Source organism: Phycodurus eques, chromosome 1, assembly GCF_024500275.1.
Source record: "Phycodurus eques isolate BA_2022a chromosome 1, UOR_Pequ_1.1, whole genome shotgun sequence".
In the NCBI taxonomy this organism is placed as follows: Eukaryota; Metazoa; Chordata; class Actinopteri; order Syngnathiformes; family Syngnathidae; genus Phycodurus; species Phycodurus eques.
The window spans coordinates 26085404-26099635 of NC_084525.1; the positions used below are offsets into that span (position 1 = coordinate 26085404).

At 42.6% G+C, this 14232-nt stretch overlaps 1 protein-coding gene across 2 annotated transcripts in view; it reads left to right on the forward strand.

The window, feature by feature from the left end:
* The first annotated feature begins 3458 nt into the window (after positions 1–3458).
* Positions 3459–14232, forward strand: part of pard6b (par-6 partitioning defective 6 homolog beta (C. elegans)) — a 38225-nt gene continuing 27451 nt past the window's right edge. Inside the window, exons 1-2 of one of the 2 annotated variants that reach the window (XM_061685306.1) lie at positions 3459–3773; positions 5736–5973. In XM_061685306.1, the coding sequence (XP_061541290.1) occupies positions 3711–3773; positions 5736–5973 (301 nt within the window). In that variant the 5' untranslated portion in view covers positions 3459–3710. The remainder of the gene's footprint in view (positions 3774–5735; positions 5974–14232) is intronic. The other variant, XM_061685315.1, reaches the window with a different exon arrangement.

Sequence of the window (14232 nt, forward strand, 5' to 3'; positions counted from 1 at the left end):
GGGTGAAGGTATTACAATCCGCTGTTCAAAGAAGATATATAGAGAATAAATATATAGACCACACCACAAGATGCTAACCACTCATCAGCAAAAAGAGTAGGAAGGCCAGATTGGATTTTGCAAAAAAGTACAGAGATGAGCCACAAAAGTTTTGGAGCAAAGTTTTATGGACTGATATGACCAAGATTAACCTCTTCCAAAGTGATGGAAAGGCCAAAGTACAGACAAAGAAAGGATCTGCTTATGATCCAAAACACAGAACCTCCTCTGTGAAGCATGGTGGAGGTAATGTCCTGGCCAGGGCTTGCATGGCTGCTTCTGGAACGGGCTCACTAGTCTTTATTGATGATGTAACGCATGATGGTAGCAGCAGAATGAATTCTGAAGTCTACAAAACCATTTTGTCTGGCAATTTACAGAAAAATGCATTGAAACTAATCGGGTGACGCTTCATCATGCAACAAGACAATTACCCAAAACACACTGCCAACACAACAAAGGACTTTATCAAGGGGGAAAAGTTGAAAGTCTTAGACTGGCCAAGTCAATCACCTTAATCCAATAGAGCATGTATTTTACCTCCTGAAGTGGATACTGAAGGGAGAACCCCCCAGGAACAAGAACTGAAAGAGGCTGCAGTAAAGGCTTGGACAAGCATTTCAAGTTAAGAATGGAACAGCTTGGTGAGGTCGATGGGTTGCAGGCATGATGCAGTTATTGCAAGTAAGGGTTATGCCACCAAATGTGAAATGTTATTCACTGTTCGTCAATTTAATAATGTCTGTTCCAATACTTTTGCTCATTTGAAAAGTGCTTCAAACCAAAGGTGCTCTGTCCTGAGTTGTTTAACACATCTAGATGTAAATACCATGAAATAAAAGCTGAAATTCTGAACTTTTGTCTCATATTCATCTTTTGATCTGAAACCCAAATGTCTCCAGTAAACAACAAAAACAATGGAATTGGCCTTGCTGTTCCAATACTTTTGGAGGGGGCTGAAGGTGTTGATCACACACACAATGATTTGCCATCGTAAATATTGAATAGAATCAGAATCATCTTTATTTGCCAAGTATGTCAAAAACACAAGAAATGTGTCTTCGGTAGTTGGAGCTGCTCTCGTACGACAACACACAATACTTTTGAGACATAATAACACAGTCACTGAGCAATAAAAGGTTACCAGTAATGTGGTAATGCCGGTACGTTTTTTTTTTTTTTTGACAATTGTGCAAAATGATGCCCAGTCCTCTCGCAATTAGAGTAGTTTGAAATGACTAATTGAACAATAGTCTGGTGCAGCGACCATTGTTCAAATGGCGCAGAGACCTCAAAGAATGTATGCAGTTTAAAGTGACAAGTGTTAAAGTTTAAAGTGCAATAATCTGGCACAATGTCAATTGTGCAAATGGTGCAGATAATTATCAAGTACATGAGTGGCTCGTATTGGTCAACAACAGATATGCAAGTAGTGCAGGGTGGCGAGACCACTACAGTGAGTGCACGAGGAGGTTTGACAAAGACGATGGACGGGCCTAACCTTCTGGGGAAACCATTTTTAACACAACAGGATAATCTGACAATCGGGCCTTTCTTCAAAATGTGGAAAATGCTCAAATTTGGCCCGATTATTGGTATGTGGGCAGTACCGTGCTTTAGACTATATACTATATAGTACAATATGTGCATGCGTAACAGCATCCATCCATTTCTAAAGCACTTATCCTCATTAGGGTTGTGGGTGAGCTGGGGTGTAGCCAAGATAATTCTAGGCGAGAGCCAGGGTACACCTTGGACTGGTCGCCAGCCAATCGGAGGGCAAACAAAATCCAAACAACCATTCACAAATAAGGATAATTTAGTTTTCAATAAACTTAACATGCATGTTTTTAGAGAGGAAACTGGAGCACCGAGAGGAAAAACCACGCAAGCACATGGACAACCGAGATTCAAACCCCGAACCGTGACGCAGACATGCTAACCACAAGTTCACCTGGCTTTTGCGTAACCAAACATTCGATATAAAGAACACTACGGCAAGTCTTGAGGTGACATATCCTGGAGTAGGGATAAGACGAGATGACTTAATTGGAGGTGGAGGGTATTTGATCCCATCCTTTGCTGTCCCACACCCCAGTGAGGAAGACAAAATGGAGGGGAAGAGAGGTCTCCTTGGCTGGCTAGTCCGTGTTGCTATGCTGTTGTAAGGAGTGACAGGAGGAGAAGTGGAGACTGGCTGGAAGAAGGGGGAGGGAGAGGTGGCCTCTTCTTCAGTGCTGTGTGCAGAAGGAGTGCTGAGCAGGCCTTCCATGGGGGGAGAGGAGAGGAGAGCGGGTGAGGAGAGGGAGCAGTGGGGGAGGGGATTGGGGGAGTCAGAGGAAGGTGAAAAGAGGGAGGGGTGAGTCAGAGTGGGGTGAGGTTGAGATGAGCGGAGTGGTTGTGAGAGTGCGGCGTCCCCTGTTGCTGGAAAATACTCATGGCTTTTGTTGGTATGTGTGTGTACTTTGTGTTAAGCCACCTCTTTCGACCCCCGGATGATTAACCGCCAGCTTTCACCTGGACACTGATGATCACGGGGGTATGATGGTGGGAAGCTCGCAAGGCTGCAGGACAAGACAAGCAGTGAAGGCTAACGTCTGCTGCATAATTACACACACACACACACACACACACACTTAAAGCCCCCAGTGATTTACAGAGCTCATAAGTTGATATCAATTACATTTTTCCTACAGGAAATCATAATATTCTGGTCCCTGGTCAAGCTCTTGCAATCATAGAAACCTTTATTAACTGTACAGACAAGAAGTAACATTTCAACTTCAACTGTCATACAAGCGTACAAAAACACAAAGATAAAATGTGAAAACAATAAAACAAAGTCTTTGCGTGGATATAGGCCTATAATGGTAAACCGACTTAATGTTTGTATCCAAATAGTTGTGTGGCTTGATGGCAGGCATCGAGTGTGAATCTGCAAATGTTGAATCAAAGCAACCGGACTGTTCTTGCTGAAGACGGTTCACCCGTAATCCAAAAGGCTTCTTCAGTTCTAAATTTGAGGTGTGGAGTCCCCATATTTATGCCTATAACCAACAATAGCAAGAGTAGGAGAGAGTGACAGTAGGAGAGTGACACGAGTGACGCTTTTCATCACGAAGATGTTCTCAAAGTCACATTTTAGTTGATAATAAACTTTAATATTCAAAATATTTGCAGTACTAGGAAGTGACTGGTTGCATTGGGCCCGCTGATGGATTCTAAAAATACAGGTACTACATATCTGAAGCGACCGAGGAAACTAAATTTGACACGTACCCCTGGTTATTGTAGCAGTTTGTCCACCAGATGTCACCGTCAAGCAATACAACAACATCGGGAAAGCTCTTATTTTGAAGTCAGCCACATACACTTTTATTTTGAAGTGCCGCCGCTCACACGGAGGGAGAGAACAGAGTCCAACCAGGCGACAGCACAGCACAGTACAGTAACCGCTACCAGGGCACCGGTGTCCGGCTGTGGTCCAGCCAGTATGACGGGGAACAAGTTGAGGAGCTCCGGGGCTGCTCGACGGTAGCCAGTCGCCTTCAACGGACAACACGGACATTGCCTCCGTTCTGGCTTTTCACCTACCCCCCGCCCCCACTGGACGCATTACATCGCGGACGGATTCGGTTCTTTGGGTCACAAGCGGAGGTCCCCGGCGAAACATGAACAAGAACCACCGAGTGCCGAGCAACCGTTCTCTGAGTGCCGTGGAGGTGAAGAGTAAGGTGATTATCGTAACTTGGAGCCATGTTTTTTGTTGTTGTTGTTGTTGTTGTTGGTGGTGGTACAATCCACTCGTCTACTCGAGGCTAATTTCGCTCAGCTAAACTGCTCGGTATCAAGTTGTTAATACGAATGAGCAAGTGGACGCTCAGACTTAGTTAACCAGAGGTGGTTGCTAACTCGCTAGCATGAAATGGTGGAAATAACCGTGGTTTGGACTCTCCGCGATAAGTTTTTAAAGGCGCTCGCCTCGGTGAGTAATGTCACCTGTCACTGGCTCTTCTTCCTCCCACCAATATTGACTCAGGCCCGAATTCAAGTGTACATTATGGCGCATTGACTTAAGTTAGAGGGTCTTTTTTTTTTTTTTTTCTTTCTTTCTTTCTTTCTTTCTTTCTGAAGGCGCCGCCGACATTCTAGTGAAACGAGCTCGCTCAATTGGTTGTGTTCCTGGAGCGCACAGGAGTCTGTGAACCCGCAGGCTGCATGGCTCCTTCCGCGACAGGTGGCCTCACCTTGGGGTGGGAAGGGCCAACCCTGGTCGCTCTACGCCAGGGGTGGGCAAACATGTTGTTTTCAAGGGCCGCATTTGATTTTTAAAAACGGACGGATGGGCGAGTAGATGGGTTTAAAAAAAAAAAAGTGAATGTATGAAAAGTTTATTTGATTTAAGAAATGCGTACTCATTTTTAAGTGCAGTGGTACCTTGACCTTTTGTCAGCCCCAACTTAGTTGTTACTAATTTATTTTTATTTTATTTTTTGAGAGAGAGAGAGAGAGAGAGAGAGAGAAGTTTGATTTGCGAGATACGCTACCGCTGGAGTCCTTAGTCTCAGTTGCAGGTCATAAGTCTTGCAACAGGATAATGACCCAAAATCAGGGCTCTACACTCAACATTTGCACTGGTGCGACCAACCTTTTTTGTTAGTTGCACCTACTAACTGTGTGTGTGTGTGTGTATGTATGTGTGTGTGTCGCGCGCAGATACATACCTGCGATAAATATATATTATTCCCTTCCCTAGCATTTATTATTTTGTGTAAATGCTTGAAAGTGAGTTCAATGACTTATTGTTTGTGTAAAGAGTTAGGCGCATATTTGTTTGTCCAGGTGTAACGACACTTCTGTTTGTGCTAGACTGTTGTTTAGGCCTGTATGCTAGCTAATGCTATTGATGAGCTAACTTGCTAATTAACTTGCTAATTAATTGATTAACTAATTAACTCGCATTGCATTAAATGAGAGTCTGCTTACTTTCCTGGTGCATATTCTTCTCTTAATACCCCTTGTTGAGGCTGCACTTTGTTTTGGAATTTAAAAAAAGTCACAAGAAGACTTAAAATCAAGGTCTTGTGTGACTTAATGAAAGACGGCGATTTGAACCCACATTTTTTTACAACTTAAGAGGCGTACCACACAACATTATTTCATTGATAGGAACTTGGACACTGTCACGTTCAGTTAGCTACATGCTCGGAAATTAAAATCAATAATCATGTGGTGTGTTATAGGGACCATATGGGTGGATTTTTAGAATCAACCACATAGAAGTAATTACCGGACTGTTATTGCTCTAAGTGTATCATGACACGTAGTATTTTGTGTACCGTGAAGTTCAGACTATAAACTGCGACTTTTTTCACCAGTTTTTTTTTGTCTTAAACACACACATAAATCCGCACACATTGAAGCATTTGGATCGGAATTCAGTCATTTTAAAGCGTCAAATAACTTACTTTAGCATAAACAACGTAATGTATACAACATGCAAACAGAAAATCCAAGAATACTCACAGGCATATTATTTCTGCATATTCCTTCTGCAGCACAGTGTGTATAATATGTGAAGCTTATAAATATTATTTTATTCTGTGATTCCGGGATATATCTCGATTTGCTCAATTGTCAAATTTAAATTGTAATGTATGTTTTTGTTGTTGTTCTTGTTTTCTGCATTGTCAAAGTTTGGCGCAGAGTTTCGCCGGTTCTCTCTGGATCGCTCAAAGCCGGGCCGCTTTGATGAGTTCTACGGCCTCCTGCAACACGTGCATCGCATTCCCAATGTGGACTTGTTGGTGGGCTACGCTGACGTGCACGGCGACCTGCTGCCCATCAACAATGACGACAACTACCACAAGGCCATCTCCACCGCCAGCCCCCTCCTCAGACTCTTCCTGCAGAGGAAAGGTAGGAAGAATGCAGGTAAAAAGGGGGACAAGTTCCACCTGTTCACCGGGATCCAATTTCATGTTGAAATGCAGACTTGAGGCTTGAGTCATAACTTGCAGTTGAACACTTGAAAACTATGGGCTTGGCTATTGAGAAGGAAAACCTCTACCAAAAAAACAAAATGTGCTTTTGTTGCTCTTTTGGCAAAGCACTGTTGATGGAACATGGAAGAGAATATAGACAATCACGACATTCACAAGTGCACTGACTGTGTAGTTGTACATGCAGCTGCTTTTTGTGCAGACGGCGTGGGTTTGATTCCCGGCCAGTTCCCCAATATCCATCTACCGCCAGTCCCAAGCCTAATGAAAAATGGTTGTGTTGCATCAGAAAGGGCATCAGTGTAAAAACTGGGCAAACCATTCAAGTGACTTGTTTTGGTCACAGCTAATAGGACAAGCCAAAAGTCACAACAACATATTCAAAAGTCATTGGAAAATGACAATTTCTTTATTGAAATTGTCAAATTTAGTTTTTGGCTACATGTTGGTGGGTGTCCCATGTTGTCACAACAAACAAACCAAATAACCACCATTGTGTGCATTGTGCCTATTTCCTCAAATAGTTGCTTCCACTCTAAAGACACTGTCTCTAATCGGAGCCTCTCACCCTTGGTAGATACCTCTTTTTACCAGGTGTAACTGTAGTTGCCTTTACTATGACATGTGCTCCCATGCAATCACAATCTCTAATAACTGGATGCTGCTGTTCGCAAATAGTTACTGACTGAGCCCAGCACAGTTCTATTACTAAAGCTGTCGCTAACCTAAACAGCAGAGCTTACTGAAACAAGTTCTCTTACGTTAGTTTAGTCTAACTGGCTGCCACGCGGATGTGGTACATGATCTGCAATATTAAAGAAGACCCCTCTCATCCCCACCACCCCAGTCTGCTGTTGAGTAAATAAACACCCATTATTTGTGGAAATATATATGTATTGTAATAGTATCCTAATTTTAAAATCAAATTGTGGAATTTACCCCACTGCGTAGGAGGCGGAGGAAGACCAAATAGGAGGTTTATGGATGTAGAGAGAGAAGACTTGCAGATAGCTGGAATTAGAGCAGACGATGCGGAGGACAGGGAGAGATGGAAAAGGATGACTTGCTGTAACCACAGAATAGTGTGAAGACAAAAGGAAGATTGGTATGTGGAAAAATACATTTAAAATGCTTCATTATTAGATAAGGTCAATAAATGCTGGCCCTTGCCCCTGCCCAATTTATGAGGGAATATGGTATACATTGCCACCTTGCTACATGGCAGTATATCCCTCCTGCACACACACACACACTCTCTCTCTCGCTCGCTCGTGTATATGTAGGTCCTTTGAAAGGCACTATGTAAATCAAATATAAAGTGGCACAGCCCTGAATCCCCAGCTGCCTGGTAATGAGAAAACTAGACGTCTTCGTAAGTGAATTTCAAAGTGGTAATGCGCCAACAGCAAGTATAGCTGCGACAACCCGTTTAGATGCTATGTAGTGGAAAAGGGACTTACTGTTAAAGTAGTCACTGTAATTAGCTAACTACGTTACACAACTCTCTCAGTGAGTAGGGGGAGTGGTAGTAATAGTAGTCGTAATATTTATTGTAAACTAATGAGTAGTTTTGTCACAATAATTAGTATATCGACTTATCGTTCGATAAATGAAATGGACACGATAGTGTTTCCGGACTTGATAAATTGTCATTGTTGTGGTGAGCCTGCGTGCGGATCACACAGTGAGCCGACAGAGTTGGACGGCTGTGTCATTAGCCGCAAGTCGGCTCATTGAACCCTGGCGGACCAGTACACTCTTGCCGGTTTTGGCTCAGTACAATACTCCACAGCCTTGCTCTAAATATGTGCAGCGCGTAGATTCACACAACAGAGACACTTAGGAGAAAGTTAACTGTTTGTGTTTGCTAGCTCACGAGTTAACGCGCTAGCTCGTGAGATAAGGAGCTAGTCTGCGAGCTAACAAGCTAGAGAGTTAAGGAGCTAAACAGCTCGCTCCACCGTAGCAATGTTGTTTAAAACATCAGCGCTTCACTTTGAGTTGTTGTGTGTGTTAGTCCCCAATTCCCACACATGGGAAAGTTAACTATTTATTATGTTCACTAGCCTGTGAGCAAATGAGTTAGTGAGGTGAGGAGCTAAACAGCTCGCTCCACCATGGTAACGTCCTTTAGAACGTCAGCGCCTCTCTCCGAGTTGTTGTGTGTGTTAGTTCCCAATTAACACAAACACGACAATGTTGACTGTTTTTTTTTTTAAGCATAAACTCAGTGGCACACGTTATTCAGCTAGTAGTTGACTAAAGGGAACTTGAACATCCATCCATCCATTTTCTGAGCCGCTTCTCCTCAATAGGGTCGCGGAGGCCGTGCTGGGCGGGAGGCGGGGTACACCCTGAACTGGTTGCCAGCCAATCGCAGGGCACATAAAAACAAACAACCATTCGCACTCACATTCACACCTACGGGAAATGTAGAGTTGTCAATCAACCTACCATGCATGTTTTTGGGATGTGGGAGGAAACCAGAGTGCCCGGAGAAAACCCACGCAGGCACGGGGAGAACATGGATACTCCACACAGGCGGGGCCGGGGATTGAACCCCGGTGCTCAGAACTGTGAGGCAGCCGCTCTAACCAGTTGTCCACCGTGCCGCCGGAACTTGAACATATATTTGATTAACAGGTCAAGGGCTCATCTTAAGCAGACCAACCACACAGTAGCCGGGTTTATATGGAGACTTTTCTGCCATTCTGATTTAAATTATTCTAAATTGAAGATCTCTGGTCACCTGTTTACATGTGACGTTATCTATTCCAGTCGGGTGTATACATGTGCACTACGTTTAATCGGAACAGCTGTGTGACATGCGCACTTTGTCGTGAGCATCAGGTCATTTATCAAGATTGAGGTCCGTCGTTTATTCAGCAAAGTAGTTGGGATTGTTTTCATATGTTTATTTAAAAGAAAACACTTGATGAAAAGGACTTGTAAGTAGTTAAAAACAAGATCTCCATCGCATACGAGCTCCGTCAGGAGGCGCCGTATTTACACCGTGCATGAACGACCTCATTGCTCATTTACGTCGAGACGAAGCATGGCAAAAATGTACTTTTGATCTGTTTGGCAATAGGAATATTCCACTCCTGTGTAACCGGATGAAATTCCATTCGGATTTGGTCTGTTTCTTCCGATTGAGGTGCTTATATGGAGGATTTTCATTCAGTTTGGGCTTCTAAAATGATTGTTATTGGAATAGAAGGCTACATATAAACCAGGTTAGTCTTGCAGTTTATTTATTTATTTATTCCCCCCCCCCCCCCCCCTGCCCAGACTTAGGGGGATCCATATCAGAGTAAAGAAAAACAATTTAATAGAGAAACAACAAAGGATATTTTAATAATAATAATAAAAATCCTAATTTAAAAGCAGAAAAAAATAAAATAAGATAAATAATAACAAATAATAAGGGTGGGCCTTATTTTTCATGATTTCAGAGGTATTAAAAACAATTGTTTATCGTGATTAGTTTTGGGGAAAATACATCATCTTTAAAAAAAATGTATTGACAGGCCTACTAATAAGTCACTTATCTATTGTTGACCAGTCCAGTGTACTACACCTCTGTCCTCCTGTCAGCTGGGATAGCCTCCACCTCATCCTCGCCCACAATGACGACAAGCACTATAGAAAATTTATGGATGGATGGAGTTACCTGTTCAATGCAGACTTAGGGTTTTGTTGGGTTGTCAGCGTGTTGTGTTTAAGCTGTGCCGCTGTGCCATATGACCCAATAGAAGCTAAGCCACTTTGTCATGAAAGAGATTAGTGGGGGCCAGTGTGCTGCGCTGCATGGGACTGTGTTTCAATTACACGCTCCAGACATCAGCACCACGCTGGGCCCCTGCTGCTGCAGCACAGACATGCGCACACACACACATGCACGCACCTACGGCACATGTGCCCACATACACACACACACGCACATGCACACACACACGCACTCTACCCCACACAAAAAAGTTGCATGTATGCAGTTGCCAGTCACAAGGCCTGGCTTGCTAGAAAAATTGCACAACACAGGAGAAGCACCCTGCACGCCTTAAAAGTACCTCACTTCTAATCACTGAGAGCAGTTAACACTTTATAGACTGTGTGGATGCAGTGTTAATTAGCTGCTCGTCTCTATCCACAAATGTGGAGACACTAATATGAATCTATGTTGGCCTAGTGGCGTTGAAGTCAGTACCTTTTGTTGAACAGTGAACATAGTAGATTATTAATTAAAATTGTACTTACTAGTGTGGCAGCATGGTGGGCTAGTAGTTACTGTGTCTGTCTCACAGTCGAGAGATCCCAGGTTAAAATCTTGTCGCAGGCTCGCTTGTGTGGGTGGAAGTTGCATTTTCTCCGTATGCCGTTGCTCCTCGTGCACAACATTTTTCAACATTAACTATCATACAAACAGACTTTCACTGCGAGAACCCATTTGTGGCAACCGGGACCCCGGTTCAAGTCACCAACCAGCAGACGAATGTGTGTGTGTGTGTGTGTGGGGAGGGAGGGGGGGGCATCAGCTTGACAGATCTTGAGAGGATGTGGCAATGTACCATCCACCCCCAACATCCCCCGGACCCATGGCTGTGATGTCCTTGAGCAAGACACCGATACCCAGAACTGCTCTCAGGGCTCTTAAGTAGCCCTCTGGTCCAATGTGTGTCACTAATATAATGTTTGCTGTCTCCACTACTGTGATGGGTAAAATGCAGAGGAAATATTTAGTTTTCATGTGTTCACATACAGCGGTTGAAATAAGTATTTAACACGTCACCATTTTTCTCATTAAATATATTTCCAAAGGTGCCATTGACAATTAATATTTGACCAGATGTTGGAAACAACCCAAGTAATCCATTCATACAAAGAACATAGAACAAATAAGATCAGAAATTAAGTTGTGTGTAATAATGTGAAGTGACACAGGGAAAAAGTATTGAATGCGCCAACTGGTGTTTTTTTAATACTTTGTACAAAAGCCTTTGTTTGCTGTGACAGGTTCAAGACGCCTCCTGTATGGAGAAACTAGTCACATGTATGGCTCTGGTGTGATTATGGCCCATTCCTCCACCCAAGCAGTCTTTAAATTTGGAAGGTTCCGTGGGCTTCTTTTATGGAACTTGAATTTCAGTTCTTTCCATAGACTTTCAATTGCATTAAAGTCAGGTGATTGGCTGGGCCATTCTAGCAGCTTTATTTTTATTCTTTGAAACCAATCGAGAGTCTCCTTGGCAATACGTGTTGGATCATCATCCTGCTGAAATGTCCGCCCTCGTTTCATTTTCATTATCCTCATAGATGGCAGCAGATTTTTGTCAAGAATGTCTCGGTATATTTGCCAATTCATCCTTCCTTCAATAATGTGAAGTTTACCAGTACCATTTGCTGAAAAGCAGCCCCACACCATCATGTTCCCACCTCCGAACTTCATTGTTGGTATGTTTTTTTTAGGGTGATGTGCAGTTCCATTTCTGGTATATCAAACGTGGTGTGGATTATGGCATCGTGGTGTGGATTATGGCATCCAAGCAGTTAAATTTTGATCTCATCAGACCAGACTATATTCTCCCAGTATTTAACTGGCTAGTCCAAATGTTGTTCAGCAAACTTTAAACGAGCTTTGACATGCTTTTTTTTTTTTCCAGCAATGGGGTCTTACGTGATGAGCATGTATATAGGCCATGGCTGCATTACTCACTGTTTTCCTTGTGACAACAGTACCTGCTAATTTCAGGTCTTTTTGAAGCTCTCCCCGGGTGATCCTTGGCTCTTGGACAACTCTTCTGATTATTCTTTGCACTATTTTGTCAGAAATCTTGCGAGGAGCACCTGATTGAGTCAAATTTATGGTGGTATGATTGCCTTTCCACTTACGTATTATGGCCCCAACCGTGCTCACTGGAACGTTCTGAAGCTTAGATATGCGCCTGTAACCAGTGGCATCGTTATGTTTTGCAACAATTACTTTGCGATGGTCTTGACAGCTCTTTGCTTTGACCTATCATGAGATGTGTCTTGACTCACACCGTGGCAATGAGACCTTTTTGTAGGCCATAAATTTTATTTATTTACATTTTTTTGTCCTGTTCGGCAGTTAGGTCAAGCAGAATGGAAAATCTGTATCCCTTTTATGCCGGAACAGTTTTACCGTGTCACAGTTTTTAAGCTTCCGTCGTGGTATTATAATTGAGGTTTATTGAGAATCAGACTTGATCAGTTGAACAGAGCAAAGTTTCTAGAAGGGAGAGAGAAACAAAGACAAAAGACAAAGCACTAATTGTAAACAGGATGAGAGAAGTAAATCATTACATTATCTACCACAATGAAACATTAAATATGAATGTTGCATGGGGCTGTAGTGCTACACCCTGTGAGGGAAGGACAAGAAAGAACAGGACAAGGACGGAAGAAGAAGCATGCAGGACAAGGGCGTGACCCCGGCTGTACAAATGAAGTGTGGTGGCATTAACGTTCTAACCAGTCGACCACCGTGCCGCCTACACACACATTGTGGCGTTTGTAATTGTTGTTGATAATTGTTGTGGCTCTCTCGGCCACCGTTGATGCTGGTTTGAAACATGGTGATTTTTTTTATTTGTTTACTATCTACTTGGTTTTAATAGTATATACAGGAAAACACTGAGTGTTTTTTTTTTTTTTTTTTTTTGTATCTTTGTGCTTCAACTCCATCAGACACCCAAACCAGGTTGTGTTGAACTCACTTAATCGTATTAGTTTTTGTTTTGAGTTCCTAAGCAGGTTTTAAACACTCCTTATTAGACTTTGAACCCTTCTGGGTGATTATGTACAAAATGGTTAGATGGATGTGAGAGGCTTTTATTATAAAAGAGTAGACTTTAGACAAGCCTGCACTGTAAGCCATATTTGACGCTTTGCCATCTGTATGGTGTTCTGCAATGAAATGACATTTGCGTGTTGTCTGTGAGCTAGCATCGAGCCTTGGCACCGTAAGTTATTTTGGTAATGTGTCTTGAGGGCTAAATTTAGTCTTTCTATCCTGGAGTTCTGCTCTCTTTTGGTGTGCAGATGTTTGGATGGATGGACAGTGTGTGTGTGTGTGTGTGTGAGAGTGCATGCATTTGCGTGTGTGTCTGCTGCTGTTTCAATAATGCCTCCAAATTTTTTTTTTATTTTTTTTTTGCTGTGCATTGGCATCGGGCCACCTTGTTTTGATGTGTCATACAGCAAGTAGCAGCGTGTTCTTTCAACTCACCCTGATACCACTCTGCCTGCATCGCTTACCCTCCAAACCCTGTACTCGTGAACAATGAGTCAGTAACTATTGTGCCAGCCGTGAGGTGCCCATTGTTTACCTGTTGTCATGGGAGCAGTGAAGAGAGACACGTTTACATATGGTTTTAACGTGCCGGAGAGGTTTTTCAGTGTTTATACAGTAGGAGGTGCAAAGGATGTTGGGAACCACACTGCCAACATTCTGGCCTGAAATTAAAAAGCTGTATTTCTCCAACAGTAGTTCTTGTGTCTTATATATTTTATTTGGGCAGTGTATATGTCAGACACACTGAAACAGAACTAGCATTACCCAACTTTGTGTGACATACTGTAAATGGTTTGAGCTTGAATTAATCTCATAATTATACATTGTCCATTCATCCTCAAATTGTGAAACTTTTGCCATTCACTACCAGCGATTGTACAGTACCTAGGCCTGGACTCTATGGCCTTACTATAAAGTCTCAAATATTTTTTCACAATTTTTTTTTTTTCCCTTTACTCATCGAAAAAGCAAAATGACAATCACTTTATTACATTTTCTGCCTTTTTTTTTTTCGCCTTCTTGTATTTGCTTTATTTCTCCTGATATGAAACAAGCTTTGAAACTAGCTTTAAAACTTTTATATACAGGATTTTTTTCTTAAGAATTTCCCCCCCCCCCCCTTTAGACATACCGGTGATGTAAAAGTGCTTCCCTTTTGTTGAAACATGAAAACGCAAATAAATTACCATTTCAACTGTTTGACATTTTAACATAATAAAACGACCATCAAACTGCATGGCTCGGCTGGTCCATATGGTGTGGCAAGGCAGCCTCTGCAAAATATTAGCAGCGTGGAAACGCATACCTCGGGTCAAAAGTTGCCAACATGTCTATAAATAACTGCTTTTGCAACATTTAGCTCAGTTACAGTAAACA